Below are 22,269 nucleotides of genomic sequence, written 5' to 3'. Positions count from 1 at the left end.
ATGCGCTAATACTTTAAACTAAAAATGTTAAAATCTCCTCTTCCCTCTCACTCACACCCCCCCTCTCCAGTCACATGAGTCCAGAACACCCGCTGTGTGTGCGCTTGGTCAAACATTGGATTAGTGGGTATCTGACTGAAACAGTGGAAAAGGCTTCTAACCAAATCAAAGTGTCTCTTCAACACATTTCCAGTCTGATCCCATCCTGTGTGTGTGCAATTCAATCCAAGTCTTTATCATCATGTAGCAGCTTCAGTGTAGACATGGCAATGAACTGAAGTCTGGAGTCCTCCTCCAACAGAGCAACATGAATATATAGAGGACATAGAACAGATACAACATAGAATAGAGCAAGAGAATGTTTTGAGATGTGCAAGAAGAGTCAATGGAATATGATAGTGTTAGAAAAATAATCACTCGTCCCCGGCTTGATCTTCAATCTCAGGATCCATGTATTTGTGATCCTCTCCAGAATGGAAGAAGTCATCACATACAGACTTTCTCTCAAAATCTCGACTTTCTCTCAAAATTCGGACTTTCTCTCAAAATTTAAAAATTCTGACTTTTTCCTCAAATTCTGACTTTTTCTAAAAATCTCAATTTTCTAAACATTTGGACATTTTCTCAAAATTCAGACTTTTTCTCAAAATTCAGACTTTTTCTCAAAATTCAGACTTTTTCTCAAAATTCAGACTTTTTCTCAAAGCAAGACATAATCGACTTCCTAGGAAATTAAAAACACTGTTCATAGACAGAGAGGTATCATTTGAGAGGAAATCTACATTTGAAACAACTCTGAGAAGTATGAGTATAATAATCTGTGGGTGATTTTATGGAATGGTTTGGAGCAGGGGTTCAAACAAAGCACAAATATAATTCAGTTTAAAAGGATGTACAGAAACACTTTTTGGGAAAACTATGAGAATGAAGAGAGGTGACTGAAGATGAGACATTATTGTATATGTATGTATAAATGTAAATGTAGGAATAACTTGCATAATGATTTAAAGGACATCATTGATCAAGTAAGGGGTGGGAATGAATAAGCTTTGCTTCCTCCTGCTCCCTTTCGGACACATATGATTTATTATTATTATTAATATGAAGACTTTTTTTTGTTGAATATATAAATATGATCATGAATGTGGATACATACTGTATTTTAACAATACGGTATTCTGTTTTTCACATTTGTTATTTTGTATTTATTATTTTTTTAATCTGGTGGAAATAAAGATTGAAATGAATGAACTTCCACTCAGTGTCTCATGAGCTCTTCCATGTAGTCAGACATCCGGCTACGTCCACAGCTACGCAGGGACTCTGTTATCAGGTGCTGCTCTGATACAGAAGGAACATTCAGTCTTTTCCCAACAGATATATATATAGATAAAGTGCAAGATGCAAACAGATGGACGTGTATGTTCTGGATCACAGCCTGTGCATGGGATGAAGCTGGTTGGTGCAGAGATCACATGTTTACCTGTTGAAGCTTCACTAATAGATAACGTCCAGTGAGAGGTGGGCGAGTCCAGAGGATCATCTGACTCACAACTACTCTCTGAGTCATCTACTTCAATAGAGAGGGAAAGCACACTCTGAGGATCAACACGAGGACAATAAGAACACAACCACGGCTGAAAGGGACGAGCAGGAAGTAACACAGGGTTCAGCTATTTCTAACAACATCATCTCATTCAGATCTGTACTTGAGTCAAAGTAGAAGTACTCAGATCGTGTACTTGAGTCAAAGTAGAAGTACTCAGATCGTGTACTTGAGTCAAAGTAGAAGTACTCAGGTCTTGTACTTGAGTCAAAGTAGAAGTACTCGGGTCTTGTACTTGAGTCAAAGTAGAAGTACTCAGATCGTGTACTTGAGTCAAAGTAGAAGTACTCAGGTCTTGTACTTGAGTCAAAGTAGAAGTACTCGGGTCTTGTACTTGAGTAAAAGTAGAAGTACACAGATCTTGTACTTGAGTAAAAGTAGAAGTACTCAGGTCTTGTACTTGAGTCAAAGTAGAAGTACTCGGGTCTTGTACTTGAGTAAAAGTAGAAGTACACAGATCTTGTACTTGAGTAAAAGTAGAAGTACTCAGGTCTTGTACTTGAGTCAAAGTAGAAGTACTCAGGTCTTGTACTTGAGTCAAAGTAGAAGTACTCAGATCGTGTACTTGAGTCAAAGTAGAAGTACTCAGATCGTGTACTTGAGTCAAAGTAGAAGTACTCAGGTCTTGTACTTGAGTCAAAGTAGAAGTACTCGGGTCTTGTACTTGAGTAAAAGTAGAAGTACACAGATCTTGTACTTGAGTAAAAGTAGAAGTACTCAGGTCTTGTACTTGAGTCAAAGTAGAAGTACTCGGGTCTTGTACTTGAGTAAAAGTAGAAGTACACAGATCTTGTACTTGAGTAAAAGTAGAAGTACTCAGGTCTTGTACTTGAGTCAAAGTAGAAGTACTCAGATCGTGTACTTGAGTCAAAGTAGAAGTACTCAGATCGTGTACTTGAGTCAAAGTAGAAGTACTCAGGTCTTGTACTTGAGTCAAAGTAGAAGTACTCGGGTCTTGTACTTGAGTAAAAGTAGAAGTACACAGATCTTGTACTTGAGTCAAAGTAGAAGTACTCAGGTCTTGTACTTGAGTCAAAGTAGAAGTACTCAGGTCTTGTACTTGAGTCAAAGTAGAAGTACTCAGATCGTGTACTTGAGTCAAAGTAGAAGTACTCAGGTCTTGTACTTGAGTCAAAGTAGAAGTACTCAGATCGTGTACTTGAGTCAAAGTAGAAGTACTCAGATCTTGTACTTGAGTCAAAGTAGAAGTACTCAGATCGTGTACTTGAGTCAAAGTAGAAGTACTCAGATCGTGTACTTGAGTCAAAGTAGAAGTACTCAGATCGTGTACTTGAGTAAAAGTAGAAGTACTCAGATCTTGTACTTGAGTCAAAGTAGAAGTACTCAGGTCTGTACTTGAGTAAAAGTAGAAGTACTCAGATCTTGTACTTGAGTCAAAGTAGAAGTACTCAGATCGTGTACTTGAGTAAAAGTAGAAGTACTCAGATCTTGTAGTAAAAGTAAAAGTACTCAGATCTTGTACTTGAGTAAAAGTAGAAGTACTCAGATCTTGTACTTGAGTAAAAGTAGAAGTACACAGATCTTGTACTTGAGTAAAAGTAGAAGTACACAGATCTTGTACTTGAGTAAAAGTAGAAGTACTCAGATCTTGTACTTGAGTAAAAGTAGAAGTACTCAGATCTTGTTCTTGAGTAAAAGTAGAAGTACTCGGGTCTTGTACTTGAGTAAAAGTAGAAGTACACAGATCTTGTACTTGAGTAAAAGTAGAAGTACTCAGGTCTTGTACTTGAGTCAAAGTAGAAGTACTCAGGTCTTGTACTTGAGTCAAAGTAGAAGTACTCAGGTCTTGTACTTGAGTCAAAGTAGAAGTACTCAGATCGTGTACTTGAGTCAAAGTAGAAGTACTCAGGTCTTGTACTTGAGTCAAAGTAGAAGTACTCAGATCGTGTACTTGAGTCAAAGTAGAAGTACTCAGATCGTGTACTTGAGTCAAAGTAGAAGTACTCAGATCGTGTACTTGAGTAAAAGTAGAAGTACTCAGATCTTGTACTTGAGTAAAAGTAGAAGTACACAGATCTTGTACTTGAGTAAAAGTAGAAGTACTCAGATCTTGTACTTGAGTCAAAGTAGAAGTACTCAGATCGTGTACTTGAGTAAAAGTAGAAGTACTCAGATCTTGTAGTAAAAGTAAAAGTACTCAGATCTTGTACTTGAGTAAAAGTAGAAGTACTCAGATCTTGTACTTGAGTAAAAGTAGAAGTACACAGATCTTGTACTTGAGTAAAAGTAGAAGTACACAGATCTTGTACTTGAGTAAAAGTAGAAGTACTCAGATCTTGTACTTGAGTAAAAGTAGAAGTACTCAGATCTTGTTCTTGAGTAAAAGTAGAAGTACTCAGATCTTGTACTTGAGTAAAAGTAGAAGTACTCAGATCTTGTACTTGAGTAAAAGTAGAAGTACTCAGATCTTGTACTTGAGTAAAAGTAGAAGTACTCAGATCTTGTACTTGAGTAAAAGTAGAAGTACCAGAGTGTAGGAATACTCTGTTACAGTAAAAGTCCTGCATTCAAATTGTTCCTCAAGTGAAAGTAGGAAAGTATTCTCATCAAAATATAGTGAAAGTAGCGACAGTAAAAGTAGTCATTGTGCAGATTGGTCCATTTCAGAATAATATATATGATATGTTTTATAATGATTGATCATGAAAGTGTTCTCAAAGCTGGTAAAGGTGCAGCTAGTTTGAATGACTTTGTATACTGCAGGGTAGCTTGTGGATTTACTCCAGGTGGAACTAAAGTCTGATTTAACACTTGGTTATATTTCACATCATTCATCCACATCTGTGAAGTAACTAAAGGTGTAGAAACACTTGACTTGTAATGAAGTATTTTGACACTAATGTGTTGGAATCTCTGAGTACTGAGTCAGTTGTTTTATGGAGAAAAACACAGAGTCCAGTTGGGTCTGGAGGCGGGGGGGGTGTTGTGAAACAGGGGGTTACTAAAGGTTGTTGATATGGAAACAGAATGTTCTCCATGATCCACCGAGCCCCCCCCCTCAACGCACACACACACACACACACACACTCACTCACTCACACCAGAGGACTCCTGATGGTTTCATTCTTCACATGTAACTCAATCTGACAAACACACGGACCAGAATCCGAACTAGAGTCGAAACCGGGTTTCTGAACCACCTTGAGAACCAGAATCAGAACCAGAATCAGAACCAGAATCAGAACCAGATCACAGCTTTCCCCCCAGATTTGAAGCTGCTTCTTCTTCTATGGGACTACAGATTTTCATTGTTCTTCTTCTTTTTATTGGATAGTAAATACTTTTTTTTTAGTATTTGTGCACATATGTAAATAAAGTGTGTTATTCTTCTTCTCTTTCCTCTTCTCCTTCTCCTTCCTCTTCTTCCTCTTCTTCCTCTTCTTCCTCTTCTTCCTCTGTGTTCTCCAGGAGATGCTTGTGATGTCTTCCTGTCTGTTGTTTCTGCTCGGCCCGTTGGTGTCGTCCTTCTTGGCCGCCGCCCAACCAGCCGGCTGCAAGATACGCATCACTGACAAAGGGCTGGAGATGTGTGAGTACACACACACACACACACACACACACACACACACACACACACACACACACACACACACACACACACACACACACACACACACACACACACACACACACACACACACACACACACACACACACACACACACACAGTTTTATTTCCAGATGTATTTATTTATTTGTTTATTCCAGGGTTAGTTATTTTAAAACAGCACATGTTCACTGCTGGTTGTTTTCTTCACATGGTGGAAAGGAGCAGGGAGAAGAACATCTTATTTGACCTGCCCCTTCTTACAAAAAATAACAACTAAACAAAACCAAAAATGAAATAACCATAAAAAGGTTAAAGCAATATTCTTTCAGTCACAGTTACAAATACTGACACATAAAACCAGAACACAATCAAAACCTTCATACTGTCTAATTACGCTCTCTCTATACATTTTCTTAAACATAAGAATGTTCTCACAGCCCTTTATTCAAACCAGCAGGGTCTCAGTCAGTAGGGGCTTGGACTGTGAGCCGTAGGGTCGCCGGTTCAAGTCCCCGAGCAGACCTAAATATGGAGTGTGGGCTGCTACTTGGAGAGGTCCCAGTTCACCTCCTGCCCTGCCGTGGTGCCCTTGAGCAAGGCACCAGAAATCCCCCTTCCCCCCTCACTCCCATTGCTCCTGTGGCGCTGTGCAATAGCTGCCCACTGCTCCTGGTGCTAGACTCCTGGTGCTAGACTCCTGGTGCTAGACTCCTGGTACTAGACTCCTGGTGCTAGACTCCTGGTGCTAGACTCCTGGTGCTAGACTCCTGGTGCTAGACTCCTGGTGCTAGACTCCTGGTGCTAGACTCATGGTTCTAGACTCCTGGTGCTAGACTCCTGGTACTAGACTCCTGGTGCTAGACTCCTGGTGCTAGACTCCTGGTACTAGACTCCTGGTGCTAGACTCCTGGTACTAGACTCCTGGTGCTAGACTCCTGGTGCTAGACTCCTGGTACTAGACTCCTGGTGCTAGACTCATGGTTCTAGACTCCTGGTGCTAGACTCCTGGTGCTAGACTCCTGGTGCTAGACTCATGGTTCTAGACTCCTGGTGCTAGACTCCTGGTACTAGACTCCTGGTTCTAGACTCCTGGTGCTAGACTCCTGGTACTAGACTCCTGGTACTAGACTCCTGGTGCTAGACTCCTGGTTCTAGACTCCTGGTGCTAGACTCCTGGTACTAGACTCCTGGTGCTAGACTCCTGGTACTAGACCCCTGGTGCTAGACTCCTGGTACTAGACTCCTGGTACTAGACTCCTGGTGCTAGACTCCTGGTACTAGACCCCTAGTGCTAGACTCCTGGTACTAGACTCCTGGTGCTAGACTCCTGGTACTAGACCCCTAGTGCTAGACTCCTGGTACTAGACCCCTGGTACTAGACTCCTAGTGCTAGACTCCTGGTGCTAGACTCCTGGTACTAGACTCCTAGTGCTAGACTCCTAGTGCTAGACTCCTGGTACTAGACTCCTGGTACTAGACTCCTGGTACTAGACCCCTGGTACTAGACTCCTAGTGCTAGACTCCTGGTACTAGACTCCTGGTACTAGACTCCTGGTACTAGACTCCTGGTACTAGACCCCTAGTGCTAGACTCCTGGTACTAGACTCCTGGTACTAGACTCCTGGTACTAGACCCCTGGTACTAGACTCCTAGTGCTAGACTCCTGGTACTAGACTCCTGGTGCTAGACTCCTGGTACTAGACCCCTGGTGCTAGACTCCTGGTGCTAGACTCCTGGTGCTAGACTCCTGGTACTAGACTCCTGGTTCTAGACTCCTGGTGCTAGACTCCTGGTACTAGACCCCTGGTGCTAGACTCCTGGTACTAGACTCCTGGTACTAGACTCCTGGTGCTAGACTCCTGGTACTAGACCCCTAGTGCTAGACTCCTGGTACTAGACTCCTGGTGCTAGACTCCTGGTACTAGACCCCTAGTGCTAGACTCCTGGTACTAGACTCCTGGTACTAGACCCCTGGTACTAGACTCCTAGTGCTAGACTCCTTGTACTAGACTCCTGGTACTAGACTCCTGGTATTAGACCCCTGGTACTAGACTCCTAGTGCTAGACTCCTGGTACTAGACTCCTAGTGCTAGACTCCTGGTGCTAGACTCCTGGTACTAGACTCCTGGTACTAGACCCCTGGTACTAGACTCCTAGTGCTAGACTCCTGGTACTAGACTCCTAGTGCTAGACTCCTAGTGCTAGACTCCTGGTACTAGACTCCTGGTACTAGACTCCTGGTACTAGACCCCTGGTACTAGACTCCTAGTGCTAGACTCCTGGTACTAGACTCCTGGTACTAGACTCCTGGTACTAGACTCCTGGTACTAGACCCCTAGTGCTAGACTCCTGGTACTAGACTCCTGGTACTAGACTCCTGGTACTAGACCCCTGGTACTAGACTCCTAGTGCTAGACTCCTGGTACTAGACTCCTGGTACTAGACTCCTGGTACTAGACCCCTGGTACTAGACTCCTAGTGCTAGACTCCTGGTACTAGACTCCTGGTACTAGACTCCTGGTACTAGACTCCTGGTACTAGACTCCTAGTGCTAGACTCCTGGTGCTAGACTCCTGGTACTAGACTCCTAGTGCTAGACTCCTGGTACTAGACTCCTGGTACTAGACTCCTAGTGCTAGACTCCTGGTACTAGACTCCTGGTACTAGACTCCTAGTGCTAGACTCCTGGTACTAGACTCCTGGTACTAGACTCCTGGTACTAGACTCCTGGTACTAGACTCCTGGTACTAGACTCCTAGTGCTAGACTCCTGGTGCTAGACTCCTGGTACTAGACTCCTAGTGCTAGACTCCTGGTACTAGACTCCTGGTACTAGACTCCTAGTGCTAGACTCCTGGTACTAGACTCCTGGTACTAGACTCCTAGTGCTAGACTCCTGGTACTAGACTCCTGGTACTAGACTCCTAGTGCTAGACTCCTGGTACTAGACTCCTGGTACTAGACTCCTAGTGCTAGACTCCTGGTACTAGACTCCTGGTACTAGACTCCTGGTACTAGACTCCTAGTGCTAGACTCCTGGTACTAGACTCCTAGTGCTAGACTCCTGGTACTAGACTCCTGGTACTAGACTCCTAGTGCTAGACTCCTGGTACTAGACTCCTGGTACTAGACTCCTAGTGCTAGACTCCTGGTACTAGACTCCTGGTACTAGACTCCTGGTACTAGACTCCTGGTACTAGACCCCTGGTGCTAGACCCCTAGTGCTAGACTCCTAGTGCTAGACTCCTGGTACTAGACTCCTAGTGCTAGACTCCTGGTGCTAGACTCCTGGTGCTAGACTTCCTGGTACTAGACTCCTAGTCTAACTCCTGGTACTAGACTCCTGGTACTAGACTCCTGGTAGCTAGACTCCTAGTAGCTAGACTCCTAGTGTACTAGGACTCCTAGTGCTAGACTCCTGGTGCTAGACTCCTGGTGCTAGACTCCTGGTACTAGACTCCTAGTACTAGCTCGTCCTGGCTACTAGACTCCTGGTACTAGGACTCCTGGTGCTAGCTCCTGGTGCTAGACTCCTGGTGCTAGACTCCTGGTGCTAGACTCCTAGTGCTAGACTCCTAGTGCTAGACTCCTGGTACTAGACTCCTGGTACTAGACTCCTGGTACTAGACTCCTGGTACTAGACTCCTGGTACTAGACTCCTAGTGCTAGACTCCTGGTACTAGACTCCTGGTACTAGACTCCTAGTGCTAGACTCCTGGTACTAGACTCCTAGTGCTAGACTCATGGTACTAGACTCCTGGTACTAGACTCCTAGTGCTAGACTCCTGGTACTAGACTCCTAGTGCTAGACTCCTGGTGCTAGACTCCTAGTGCTAGACTCCTGGTACTAGACTCCTAGTGCTAGACTCCTAGTGCTAGACTCCTGGTACTACACTCCTGGTGCTAGACTCCTGGTACTACACTCCTGGTGCTAGACTCCTGGTGCTACACTCCTAGTGCTAGACTCCTAGTGCTAGACTCCTGGTACTAGACTCCTGGTACTAGACTCCTGGTACTAGACCCCTAGTGCTAGACTCCTGGTTCTAGACTCCTGGTACTAGACTCCTAGTGCTAGACTCCTGGTTCTAGACTCCTGGTACTAGACTCCTGGTTCTACACTTCTAGTGCTAGACTCCTAGTGCTAGACTCCTGGTTCTAGACTCCTGGTACTAGACTCCTGGTACTAGACTCCTGGTACTAGACTCCTGGTGCTAGACTCCTGGTACTAGACTCCTGGTACTAGACTCCTGGTACTAGACTCCTGGTACTAGGATGGGTTAAAAGCAGAGAACACATTTCACTGTGTGCTCTGCATGCGTGACCATTAAAGAGGGGTTCATCCCTTCCATTCTATTCTATAATCCAGATGAAACGTGTTGGAACCTGAATCAGTTCCTCGGTTCTCCTCTAGTTCTGCTCTGTGGTCTGATTGGTTTATATTAACAGCAGTGTTTGGTGTGTGTGTTGTGTGTGTGTTGTGTGTTTCAGTGAAGGCTGAGACGGAGAAGTTTGTGGAGGAGGAGATCAGTAACATCAGCATGCCGGAGATGAAGGGCAAAGAGGGACGCTTCCAATACACCATCACTGAGTACAAATACTACCTTTACTTTAAAGCCATCGCAGTAATACTGAGTCCTTCATGTGTTCTCCATCGCTGTCCAAGCACAGAACTCATTACAAACAGACCTCCCCTCAAAGACCACTATGGTTCATATGTCTGGCTATAGAGTGGTGCAGGGATGATGTCGTTTTGTAGTTCGACCCTGAAGGAAGCTGCGCATGGGTTCCCTCAACAAAAAGCAATTTCTCCAGAGGATTTTGGAATATAAAAAATAAGGTCTGTGGAAAGGAACCTGTTTGATAAATGCACGTTTTGTTCAGCCGGATAATCTCCACGTCTACCCTACTTTTATAATGTTCTAATCATAAATCTAATGGCCAGAAGCTAAATGCTAACGTGATGCTATAAAGGAGCTACAGGCGAGTCCAGCAGCACGACTTCAACGTCACGCCAACTTCAGATCCATATTCAAACATACAGATTCTAAATGGTACGAGTTGAAGCGTTTGTTTGAACAGTTTGCAGGAGGCAGGTACTTGCTTTCAAGCAGAACAGGGCTAACTAACTTAGAGGAGTGTTCACGTGTTCGGCGTAATGACGTACAACGTCCTCAATTTCTGTAGTCCTATTCAGCCACTTGGTAACAACCATCGTTTCTCAGACACATCAACTCTTCAGAAATCACCAGAGGGGTCACTGCTGATGGATTTAATGTCCTAGAACAAAACGTGATCCGTCTCTTCAGTGTGTCTCAATCACAGACCTTATTTACAGATAGTTTCCAAAATCCGATGGAGAGATCCCATTGGCTCTGAGACCAGGGAACAGGAAGTGGAGAAATGCTGACTCACTTCCATTAGGACTCATTCCTGCACCACTCTATTCCTTTAGCATCTATGGTTATTTGGGAATCGATTTATGAACACACAGCTTTATTTAAACTTTTGTAGCTTTGTATATTTACATGTTATGGTGTGCTTTTATACATTTGTGTTCTATGACTGCGGTGACATGCCAAACTAAGTTTGATGGCTCTAAAGACGTTCTGATGTTCTCTATTAATATCTCCTCTCGTCTGCCGCCAGCGTGAAGATAAACGACTTGGATCTGACTCACGCAGAGCTGCAGTTTGTCCCCGACGTCGGGCTGCTGTTTGACGTCCAGAACTCCTCCATCTCGCTGAGCTTCCACCGGAGGATCCTCTACTGGTTCTTGTTAGTACCTCTTTCACTGGTTCTAACATGTTCTAACTGGTTCTTGTTGTACGTCCATTACTATACATTAAGTAGATCTCTTGATGAAGATGATGATGGTCGTTGTGATGAAGATGATGATGGTCGTTGTGATGAAGATGATGATGGTCGTTGTGATGAAGATGATGATGGTCATTGTGATGAAGATGATGATGGTTGTTGTGATGTCAGTGATGAAGATGAAGATGTTTTGTCTCAGCTACGACACAGGGAACATCAACGCCTCGGCTGAAGGCGTGAACATCAACACGGTGCTGAACCTGATCAGGGATGAAGAAGGACGACTGAAGATCAAGAACATCACCTGTGACGCCAAAATCTCCAAAATGAAGGCGGAGTTCAGCGGAACGCTCGGGTAACACATGATCATTATCAATATTCAATTACCAATAACTAATTAACACCAATCAATAATCATCATATCTGTCATCGTGTCTCTCAGGAAGGTTTATGACTTCATGGCCAGTTTCCTGACCTCAGGCATGAGATTCGTCCTCAACCAACAGGTCTGTCTCCCCTACCTGTCTGTCTCCCACCTGTCTGTCTCTCTGTCTGTCTGTCTCCCCTACCTGTCTGTCTCCCACCTGTCTGTCTCTCTGTCTGTCTGTCTCCCCTACCTTTCTGTCTCTCCCACCTGTCCGTCTCTCCCACCTGTCTGTCTCTCCCACCTGTCTGTCTCTCCCACCTGTCTGTCTCCCCTACCTGTCTGTCTCTCTCCCTATTGTTGTAGTACTCGAGACCGGTCTTGGTCTCGAGACCACTTTTTAACGGTCTTGGTCTTGTCTCGGTCTCGGACTTATAGGTCTCGAGATTTTATGACACCCCGTTCACACACACCCAAACGCTCTTGCAGTGAAGTTGTCGCGAAGTGTGTGTGTGTGTGTGTGTGTGTGTGTGTGTGTGTGTGTGTGTGTGTGTGTGTGTGTGTGTGTGTGTGTGTGTGTGTGTGTGTGTGTGTGTGTGTGTGTGTGTGTGTGTGTGTGTGTGTGTGTGTGTGTGTGTGTGTGTGTGTGTGTGTGTGTGTGTGTTGTTTAGACCTATATACCATAACATGTTTATTATGATGTTTTATATGATGTTCTTACTATTTTCCTGTTTTTAAATGAAAAGGATAACTTTTTACTTTAACTTACGTATGTGTGTCTTTTTATGATGATGTTGATCACATCAAATTGACTCTGGTATCTCACACATGATATAGTAAGTGTATCATGTGATGTTAGTAGTCTGGTTCCGGTCTTGACTTGGTCTGGACCTCTTGGTCTGGACCTCTTGGTCTGGACCTCTTAAAGTCTTGGTAATGTCTTGGTCTCGGATAAGGGGGTCTTGACTACAAGACTATCTCTCCCCTCTCTGTCTCTCCCACCTGTCTGTCTCTCCCACCTGTCTGTCTGTCTCTCACCTGTCTGTCTCTCAGATCTGTCCCGCTCTGAGCCATGCTGCTCTGGTCCATGTGAACTCTCTGACCTGTCTGTCTCTCACCTGTCTGTCTCTCCCACCTCTCTGTCTCTCAGATCTGTCCCGCTCTGAGTCATGCTGCTCTGGTCAATGTGAACTCTCTGACCTGTCTGTCTCTCACCTGTTTGTCTGTCTGTCTCTCACCTGTCTCCCACCTGTCTCCCACCTGTCTGTCTCTCAGATATGTCCCGCTCTGAACCATTCAGCTCTGGTCCATGTGAACTCTCTGACCTGTCTGTCTCTCACCTGTCTGTCTGTCTGTCTCTCACCTGTCTGTCTGTCTGTCTCTCACCTGTCTCCCACCTGTCTGTCTCTCAGATATGTCCCGCTCTGAACCATTCAGCTCTGGTCCATGTGAACTCTCTGACCTGTCTGTCTCTCACCTGTCTGTCTGTCTCTCACCTGTCTCCCTGACCTGTCTGTCTCTCACCTGTCTGTCTGTCTCTCACCTGTCTCCCTGACCTGTCTGTCTCTCACCTGTCTGTCTGTCTCTCACCTGTCTCTCTGACCTGTCTGTCTCTCCCATCTGTCTGTCTCTCAGATCTGTCCCGCTCTGAGTCATGCTGCTCTGGTCAATGTGAACTCTCTGACCTGTCTGTCTCTCACCTGTCTCTCACCTGTCTGTCTGTCTCTCACCTGTCTGTCTGTCTCTCACCTGTCTCCCACCTGTCTCTCACCTGTCTGTCTGTCTCCCACCTGTCTCCCACCTGTCTGTCTCTCAGATCTGTCCCGCTCTGAACCATTCAGCTCTGGTCCATGTGAACTCTCTGCTGGAGACGATCCCTGTGAGGACGGAGGTGGACAGCTACATCGGGATCGACTACTCTCTGATCGAGGATCCAGTGGTGACGTCCCGGAGCCTCGACATGCACTTCAGGGTGAGGCACACGTTCTCCTGGGTTCTCCGTAGAACCTGAGGTAGAACTGAATTACTTTATATTCATTACTTTACTTCATGTTCACCAGTGATCACCATAGAACCTTAAGTAGAACTGCATCACTTTGATTATTACTTGACTTCGTGTTCTCCTGTGTTATCCGTTCAGTGTAATGTGATAGTAGCATTAAGGGGTTCTCTGTGTCTTTAGGGGATGTTCTTCGACCTGTCGGATCCAAACAACACGATGGAGAACCTTGCTGTGGAACCGGTCATCAAAGATTACGACCGGATGGTTTATCTTGCTCTGTCCGAGTTCTTCTTCGACAGCGGGATGTTCTCCTACTACAAAGCAGGAGTGTTCCAAACGCACATCGTCAACGAAAAGGTTACAACCACCAACACCACTGCAGAACCCCACAGAACCCCACAGAACACCACAGAACACCACAGAACACCACAGACCACTAAAACAACCACAGACCAACAATTGCATCACAAATACACACATTTCCCCCAGACCCCCCCAAAACAACCTTAAAACACGAAACCACATCCAATGCTACAGAGACTCCTGAATCATCCACAGATAATTCCGGTTCCCCAAAACCACCATAGTCCCTCTAAGGAACCACATAACATTAACAGATCCCCAAAATCACCACCACAGCCAAAACTACCAGAGATCCCCCCCAACACAACCATTAACCCCAGAAGAACCATAGATCTGTAGAACCTCCAGACCTCCTGAAACCACAGAGAGAACATCCAGGTTCTCCATCTGACCTCCTGCTTCTGTTTGTGTTTTTCTTCAGATGTCCAGAGACATGGAGATGTTGTTGAGAACCACTTACTTTGGAGTTATCATGATGCTGGTGAGAAGGAACTCAATTCCTTTAATAAAGGTCTCCTGTGTTCTCTGTAGAACCTGAGGTAGTACTGCATTACTTTGTATTATTACTTGACTTCATGTTCTCCTGTGTTCTCTGAGGAACCATAAGTAGTACTGCATTACTCTGTATTATTACTTTATTTCATGTTCTCCTGTGTTCTCTGCAGAACCATAAGAAGTACTGCATTACTCTGTATTATTACTTGACTTCATGTTCTCCTGTGTTCTCTGCGGAACCATAAGAAGTACTGCATTACTCTGTATTATTACTTTATTTCATGTTCTCCTGTGTTCTCTGCAGAACCATAAGAAGTACTGCATTACTCTGTATTATTACTTGACTTCATGTTCTCCTGTGTTCTCTGCAGAACCATAAGAAGTACTGCATTACTCTGTATTATCACTTTATTTCATGTTCTCCTGTGTTCTCTGCGGAACCATAAGAAGTACTGCATTACTCTGTATTATTACTTTACTTCATGTTCTCCTGTGTTCTCCATAGAACCCAGAAGTAATACTGCATAACCCTGTATTTTAGTCCTTACCTCATGTTCTCCTGTGTTCTTCCGTAGAACCCGGCTCTGGCGGATGCTCCGATCTCTCTGCAGATCGCCGTAAACTCGCCCCCAAAAACTACCATCAGAACGACCGGGGCAACGGTTGTCATGACAGCCATCGTCAAGGTCATGTTGCTTCCTCCAGGACAGGCTCCATTCCAGTTGAGCAGCATGACCATGGTACACGCACGCACGCACGCACACACGCACGCACGCACGCACGCACACATTGAAGTGACCAATTAGACAACACGATGATCCAACAGCTGTTTCACTGGCTCTGTTATTGTTTCATGTTTTTGTCCGCCTGTAGGAAACAAAGTTCAACGCTAAAGTTTCTATGAAGGGGAAACGTCTGGCTATTCACGCCGACCTCCGCAGGTATGTCCACACAATAAAAGCCCACACACACACACATGATTCTTCTGAGTGTTCAAAATAAAGCATATGTAATAATAACTCAATGCAACATTATTCCATGGGAGGCTTTTAGAAATGGAAAAGTAACTACTACCAAGTACATCCTCTTTTGGGTCTGTTGTGTTTGAGGACTCATAATACAGACTCATGTGAGGGTTTGAGGACTCATAATACAGACTCATGTGAGGGTTTGAGGACTCATAATACAGACTCATGTGAGGGTTTGAGGACTCATAATACAGACTCATGTGAGGGTTTAAGGACTCATAATGCAGACTCATGTGAGGGTTTGAGGACTCATAATACAGACTCATGTGAGGGTTTAAGGACTCATAATGCAGACTCATGTGAGGGTTTGAGGACTCATAATGCAGACTCATGTGAGGGTTTGAGGACTCATAATGCAGACTCATGTGAGGGTTTAAGGACTCATAATGCAGACTCATGTGAGGGTTTGAGGACTCATAATACAGACTCATGTGAGGGTTTGAGGACTCATAATGCAGACTCATGTGAGGGTTTGAGGACTCATAATACAGACTCATGTGAGGGTTTAAGGACTCATAATACAGACTCATGTGAGGGTTTGAGGACTCATAATGCAGACTCATGTGAGGGTTTGAGGACTCATAATGCTGACTCATGTGAGGGTTTAAGGACTCATTTTGCAGACTCATGTGAGGGTTTGAGGACTCATAATACAGACTCATGTGAGGGTTTGAGGACTCATAATACAGACTCATGTGAGGGTTTGAGGACTCATAATGCAGACTCATGTGAGGGTTTAAGGACTCATAATACAGACTCATGTGAGGGTTTGAGGACTCATAATGCAGACTCATGTGAGGGTTTGAGGACTCATAATGCAGACTCATGTGAGGGTTTAAGGACTCATAATGCAGACTCATGTGAGGGTTTAAGGACTCATAATACAGACTCATGTGAGGGTTTGAGGACTCATAATGCTGACTCATGTGAGGGTTTGAGGACTCATAATGCTGACTCATGTGAGGGTTTGAGGACTCATAATGCAGACTCATGTGAGGGTTTAAGGACTCATAATACAGACTCATGTGAGGGTTTGAGGACTCATAATGCTGACTCATGTGAGGGTTTGAGGACTCATAATACAGACTCATGTGAGGGTTTGAGGACTCATAATGCTGACTCATGTGAGGGTTTGAGGACTCATAATGCAGACTCATGTAAGGGTTTAAGGACTCATAATGCAGACTCATGTGAGGGTTTGAGGACTCATAATGCTGACTCATGTGAGGGTTTAAGGACTCATAATGCAGACTCATGTGAGGGTTTGAGGACTCATAATGCAGACTCATGTGAGGGTTTGAGGACTCATAATACAGACTCATGTGAGGGTTTGAGGACTCATAATGCAGACTCATGTGAGGGTTTGAGGACTCATAATGCAGACTCATGTGAGGGTTTGAGGACTCATAATGCTGACTCATGTGAGGGTTTAAGGACTCATAATGCAGACTCATGTGAGGGTTTGAGGACTCATAATGCAGACTCATGTGAGGGTTTGAGGACTCATAATGCAGACTCATGTGAGGGTTTGAGGACTCATAATACAGACTCATGTGAGGGTTTGAGGACTCATAATGCAGACTCATGTGAGGGTTTGAGGACTCATAATGCAGACTCATGTGAGGGTTTGAGGACTCATAATACAGACTCATGTGAGGGTTTGAGGACTCATAATGCAGACTCATGTGAGGGTTTGAGGACTCATAATACAGACTCATGTGAGGGTTTGAGGACTCATAATGCAGACTCATGTGAGGGTTTAAGGACTCATAATACAGACTCATGTGAGGGTTTGAGGACTCATAATGCAGACTCATGTGAGGGTTTGAGGACTCATAATGCAGACTCATGTGAGGGTTTGAGGACTCATAATACAGACTCATGTGAGGGTTTGAGGACTCATAATGCAGACTCATGTGAGGGTTTGAGGACTCATAATGCTGACTCATGTGAGGGTTTGAGGACTCATAATGCAGACTCATGTGAGGGTTTGAGGACTCATAATGCAGACTCATGTGAGGGTTTGAGGACTCATAATGCTGACTCATGTGAGGGTTTGAGGACTCATAATGCAGACTCATGTAAGGGTTTGAGGACTCATAATACAGACTCATGTGAGGGTTTGAGGACTCATAATACAGACTCATGTGAGGGTTTGAGGACTCATAATGCAGACTCATGTGAGGGTTTGAGGACTCATAATGCAGACTCATGTGAGGGTTTGAGGACTCATAATGCAGACTCATGTGAGGGTTTGAGGACTCATAATGCAGACTCATGTGAGGGTTTGAGGACTCATAATGCAGACTCATGTGAGGGTTTGAGGACTCATAATGCAGACTCATGTGAGGGTTTGAGGACTCATAATGCTGACTCATGTGAGGGTTTGAGGACTCATAATACAGACTCATGTGAGGGTTTGAGGACTCATAATGCAGACTCATGTGAGGGTTTGAGGACTCATAATGCAGACTCATGTGAGGGTTTGAGGACTCATAATGCAGACTCATGTGAGGGTTTGAGGACTCATAATGCTGACTCATGTGAGGGTTTGAGGACTCATAATGCAGACTCATGTGAGGGTTTGAGGACTCATAATGCAGACTCATGTGAGGGTTTGAGGACTCATAATGCAGACTCATGTGAGGGTTTGAGGACTCATAATGCTGACTCATGTGAGGGTTTGAGGACTCATAATGCAGACTCATGTGAGGGTTTGAGGACTCATAATGCAGACTCATGTGAGGGTTTGAGGACTCATAATACAGACTCATGTGAGGGTTTGAGGACTCATAATACAGACTCATGTGAGGGTTTGAGGACTCATAATGCAGACTCATGTGAGGGTTTGAGGACTCATAATGCAGACTCATGTGAGGGTTTGAGGACTCATAATGCAGACTCATGTGAGGGTTTGAGGACTCATAATGCAGACTCATGTGAGGGTTTGAGGACTCATAATGCTGACTCATGTGAGGGTTTGAGGACTCATAATACAGACTCATGTGAGGGTTTGAGGACTCATAATGCAGACTCATGTGAGGGTTTGAGGACTCATAATGCAGACTCATGTGAGGGTTTGAGGACTCATAATGCAGACTCATGTGAGGGTTTGAGGACTCATAATGCTGACTCATGTGAGGGTTTGAGGACTCATAATGCTGACTCATGTGAGGGTTTGAGGACTCATAATGCAGACTCATGTGAGGGTTTGAGGACTCATAATGCAGACTCATGTGAGGGTTTGAGGACTCATAATGCAGACTCATGTGAGGGTTTGAGGACTCATAATGCTGACTCATGTGAGGGTTTGAGGACTCATTCCTGCACTATTGATCACACTGCAGTCAGACCAATTCATTTTTCTTCTTTCAGGTTTAAAATCTTCTCCAATCAATCAGCACTGGAATCTCTGGCAGTGAGTGCTGTTTGGTATTCTACTACAAGTTATACAATCATAAAGAGACCATTATTAACACAACGTGTGTGTGTGTGTGTGTGTGTGTGTGTGTCTGTCAGTTGATTCCTCTGCAGGCTCCTCTGAAGACGATGCTGCAGATGTCTGTGGTTCCTTTAATCAACAGTAAGAATCAAATAATTAAGATGTGTTACAGAGCATTGCTGTTGAACTGACCCTGTGTGTGTGTGTGTGTGTGTGTGTGTGTGTGTGTGTGTGTGTGTGCAGACTGGACAAAGAAAGGAGTTCGGATCCCTCTCGCTGATGGGATGGATTTCATTGAGGAAGTCGTTGAATATCACAACGTAAGCTGCTGTTCTTTATGCGTTGTGTGCTTTAACTGAACGTGGTTTCAGTGTGAACAGATGTGTGTGTTGGTCTCTAAAAGATGTGTGTGTTGGTCTCTAACAGATGTGTGTGTTGGTCTAACAGATGTGTGTGTTGGTCTCTAACAGATGTGTGTGTTGGTCTCTAACAGATGTGTGTGTTGGTCTCTAACAGATGTGTGTGTTGGTCTCTAACAGATGTGTGTGTTGGTGTTACGTTCCCTACTGGGCTAGGGGAACCAGAGGGAAGTAACAACATATGAAATAACCAGGAGAGAGAAAAGGAGAGGAAACTGAGATAGAAAGCCACAAAGTGAGGTTTTAATGGATAAAGAAAAAGGGCTCACCAGCCAACTTGCAAAGCAAACCAAAATAAAACAATACACGAACAAACTGGAGCACATCTCCTAACACTTCACAAGAACACAGGCCTCACACAGAGACAGAGACATGCTGCACACATGCAGCCAGAGGAGAAGGGGAGAGCGACTGCAGCCTTCCTCAGTTCCTATATGGAGGCCCTGATTGGGGATTGGGAGCACCTGGGGGAGAGGCTGCACCTGGAGACAATCAGGGAGAGAGAGAGACACACACAAATGCACACACAAGCACCAACTGCGGTACGTAACACCCCCCCCCATAAAACACACGTTATACTGCCCACAAGCAGCCAACACCGGAGCAACACATGGAACACACACATCACATGGAACACACACATCACATGGAACACACACAACACATGGAACACACACACAACACATGGAACACAGACAACACATGGAACACACACATCACATGGAACACACACATGGAACACAGACAACACATGGAACACACACAACACATGGAACACACACATCACATGGAACACACACATCACATGGAACACAGACATCACATGGAACACACACATGGAACACAGACAACACATGGAACACACACAACACATGGAACACACACATGGAACACAGACAACACATGGAACACACACAACACATGGAACACACACAACACATGGAACACACACAACACATGGAACACACACAACACATGGAACACACACATCACATGGAACACAGACATCACATGGAACACACACAACACATGGAACACACACATCACATGGAACACACACATCACATGGAACACACACAACACATGGAACACACACATCACATGGAACACACACATCACATGGAACACAGACATCACATGGAACACACACATCACATGGAACACACACATCACATGGAACACAGACATCACATGGAACACACACATGGAACACAGACAACACATGGAACACAGACAACACACACAACACATGGAACACACACAACACATGGAACACACACAACACATGGAACACACACATCACATGGAACACACACATCACATGGAACACACACATCACATGGAACACAGACATCACATGGAACACACACAACACATGGAACACACACATCACATGGAACACACACATCACATGGAACACACACATCACATGGAACACACACACATCACATGGAACACACACAACACATGGAACACACACATCACATGGAACACACACATCACATGGAACACACACAACACATGGAACACACACAACACATACATCACACGGAACACATACATCACATGGAACACACACATCACATGGAACACACACACATCACATGGAACACACACACATCACATGGAACACACACACATCACATGGAACACACACACATCACATGGAACACACACACATCACATGGAACACACACACATCACATGGAACACACACAACACATGGAACACACACATCACATGGAACACACACAACACATGGAACACACACAACACATGGAACACACACAACACATGGAACACACACACAACACATGGAACACACACAACACATGGAACACACACACATCACATGGAACACACACAACACATGGAACACACACAACACATGGAACACACACATCACATGGAACACACACATCACATGGAACACACAACACATGGAACACACACAACACATGGAACACACACATCACATGGAACACACACACATCACATGGAACACACACATCACATGGAACACACACACAACACATGGAACACAACACATGGAACACACACAACACATGGAACACACACATCACATGGAAAACACACACATCACATGGAACACACACACATCACATGGAACACACACAACACATGGAACACACACACAACACATGGAACACACACAACACATGGAACACACACAACACATGGAACACACACAACACATGGAACACACACAACACATGGAACACACACATCACATGGAACACACACATCACATGGAACACACACATCACATGGAACACACACATCACATGGAACACACACACATCACATGGAACACACACATCACATGGAACACACACACAACACATGGAACACAACACATGGAACACACACAACACATGGAACACACACAACACATGGAACACACACATCACATGGAACACACACAACACATGGAACACACAACACATGGAACACACACACAACACATGGAACACACACAACACATGGAACACACACAACACATGGAACACACACATCACATGGAACACAGACATCACATGGAACACACACAACACATGGAACACATGGAACACACACAACACACGGAACACACACAACACACGGAACACACACAACACACGGAACACACACACAACACACGGAACACACACACAACACACGGAACACACACACAACACACGGAACACACATCACATGGAACACACACAACACATGGAACACACAACACATGGAACACACACACAACACATGGAACACACACACAACACATGGAACGAACACACAACACATGGAACACACACACATCACATGGAACACACACACATCACATGGAACACACACACATCACATGGAACACACACAACACATGGAACACACACAACACATGGAACACACACAACACACGGAACACACACAACACACGGAACACACACAACACACGGAACACACACACAACACACGGAACACACACACACACACGGAACACACACACAACACACGGATCACATGGAACACACACATCACATGGAACACACACAACACATGGAACACAGACATCACATGGAACACACACATCACATGGAACACACACATCACATGGAACACACACATCACATGGAACACACACAACACATGGAACACACAC

At 44.6% G+C, this 22,269-nt stretch overlaps 1 protein-coding gene across 1 annotated transcript in view; it reads left to right on the top strand.

The window, feature by feature from the left end:
- Positions 1–22,269, top strand: part of pltp (phospholipid transfer protein) — a 32,172-nt gene that overhangs the window by 878 nt on the left and 9,025 nt on the right. Inside the window, exons 2-14 of the mRNA XM_034151670.1 lie at positions 5,036–5,156; positions 9,665–9,764; positions 10,823–10,951; positions 11,190–11,345; positions 11,433–11,496; positions 13,171–13,326; positions 13,537–13,713; positions 14,141–14,200; positions 14,790–14,954; positions 15,088–15,155; positions 18,618–18,660; positions 18,762–18,825; positions 18,928–19,004. Coding sequence (XP_034007561.1) covers positions 5,039–5,156; positions 9,665–9,764; positions 10,823–10,951; positions 11,190–11,345; positions 11,433–11,496; positions 13,171–13,326; positions 13,537–13,713; positions 14,141–14,200; positions 14,790–14,954; positions 15,088–15,155; positions 18,618–18,660; positions 18,762–18,825; positions 18,928–19,004 — 1,377 coding nt within the window. The 5' untranslated portion in view covers positions 5,036–5,038. The remainder of the gene's footprint in view (positions 1–5,035; positions 5,157–9,664; positions 9,765–10,822; positions 10,952–11,189; positions 11,346–11,432; positions 11,497–13,170; positions 13,327–13,536; positions 13,714–14,140; positions 14,201–14,789; positions 14,955–15,087; positions 15,156–18,617; positions 18,661–18,761; positions 18,826–18,927; positions 19,005–22,269) is intronic.

This window comes from Trematomus bernacchii, unplaced genomic scaffold (assembly GCF_902827165.1).
Source record: "Trematomus bernacchii unplaced genomic scaffold, fTreBer1.1, whole genome shotgun sequence".
Lineage (NCBI taxonomy): Eukaryota > Metazoa > Chordata > Actinopteri > Perciformes > Nototheniidae > Trematomus > Trematomus bernacchii.
This window is presented reverse-complemented; position numbering and strand designations above follow the sequence as displayed.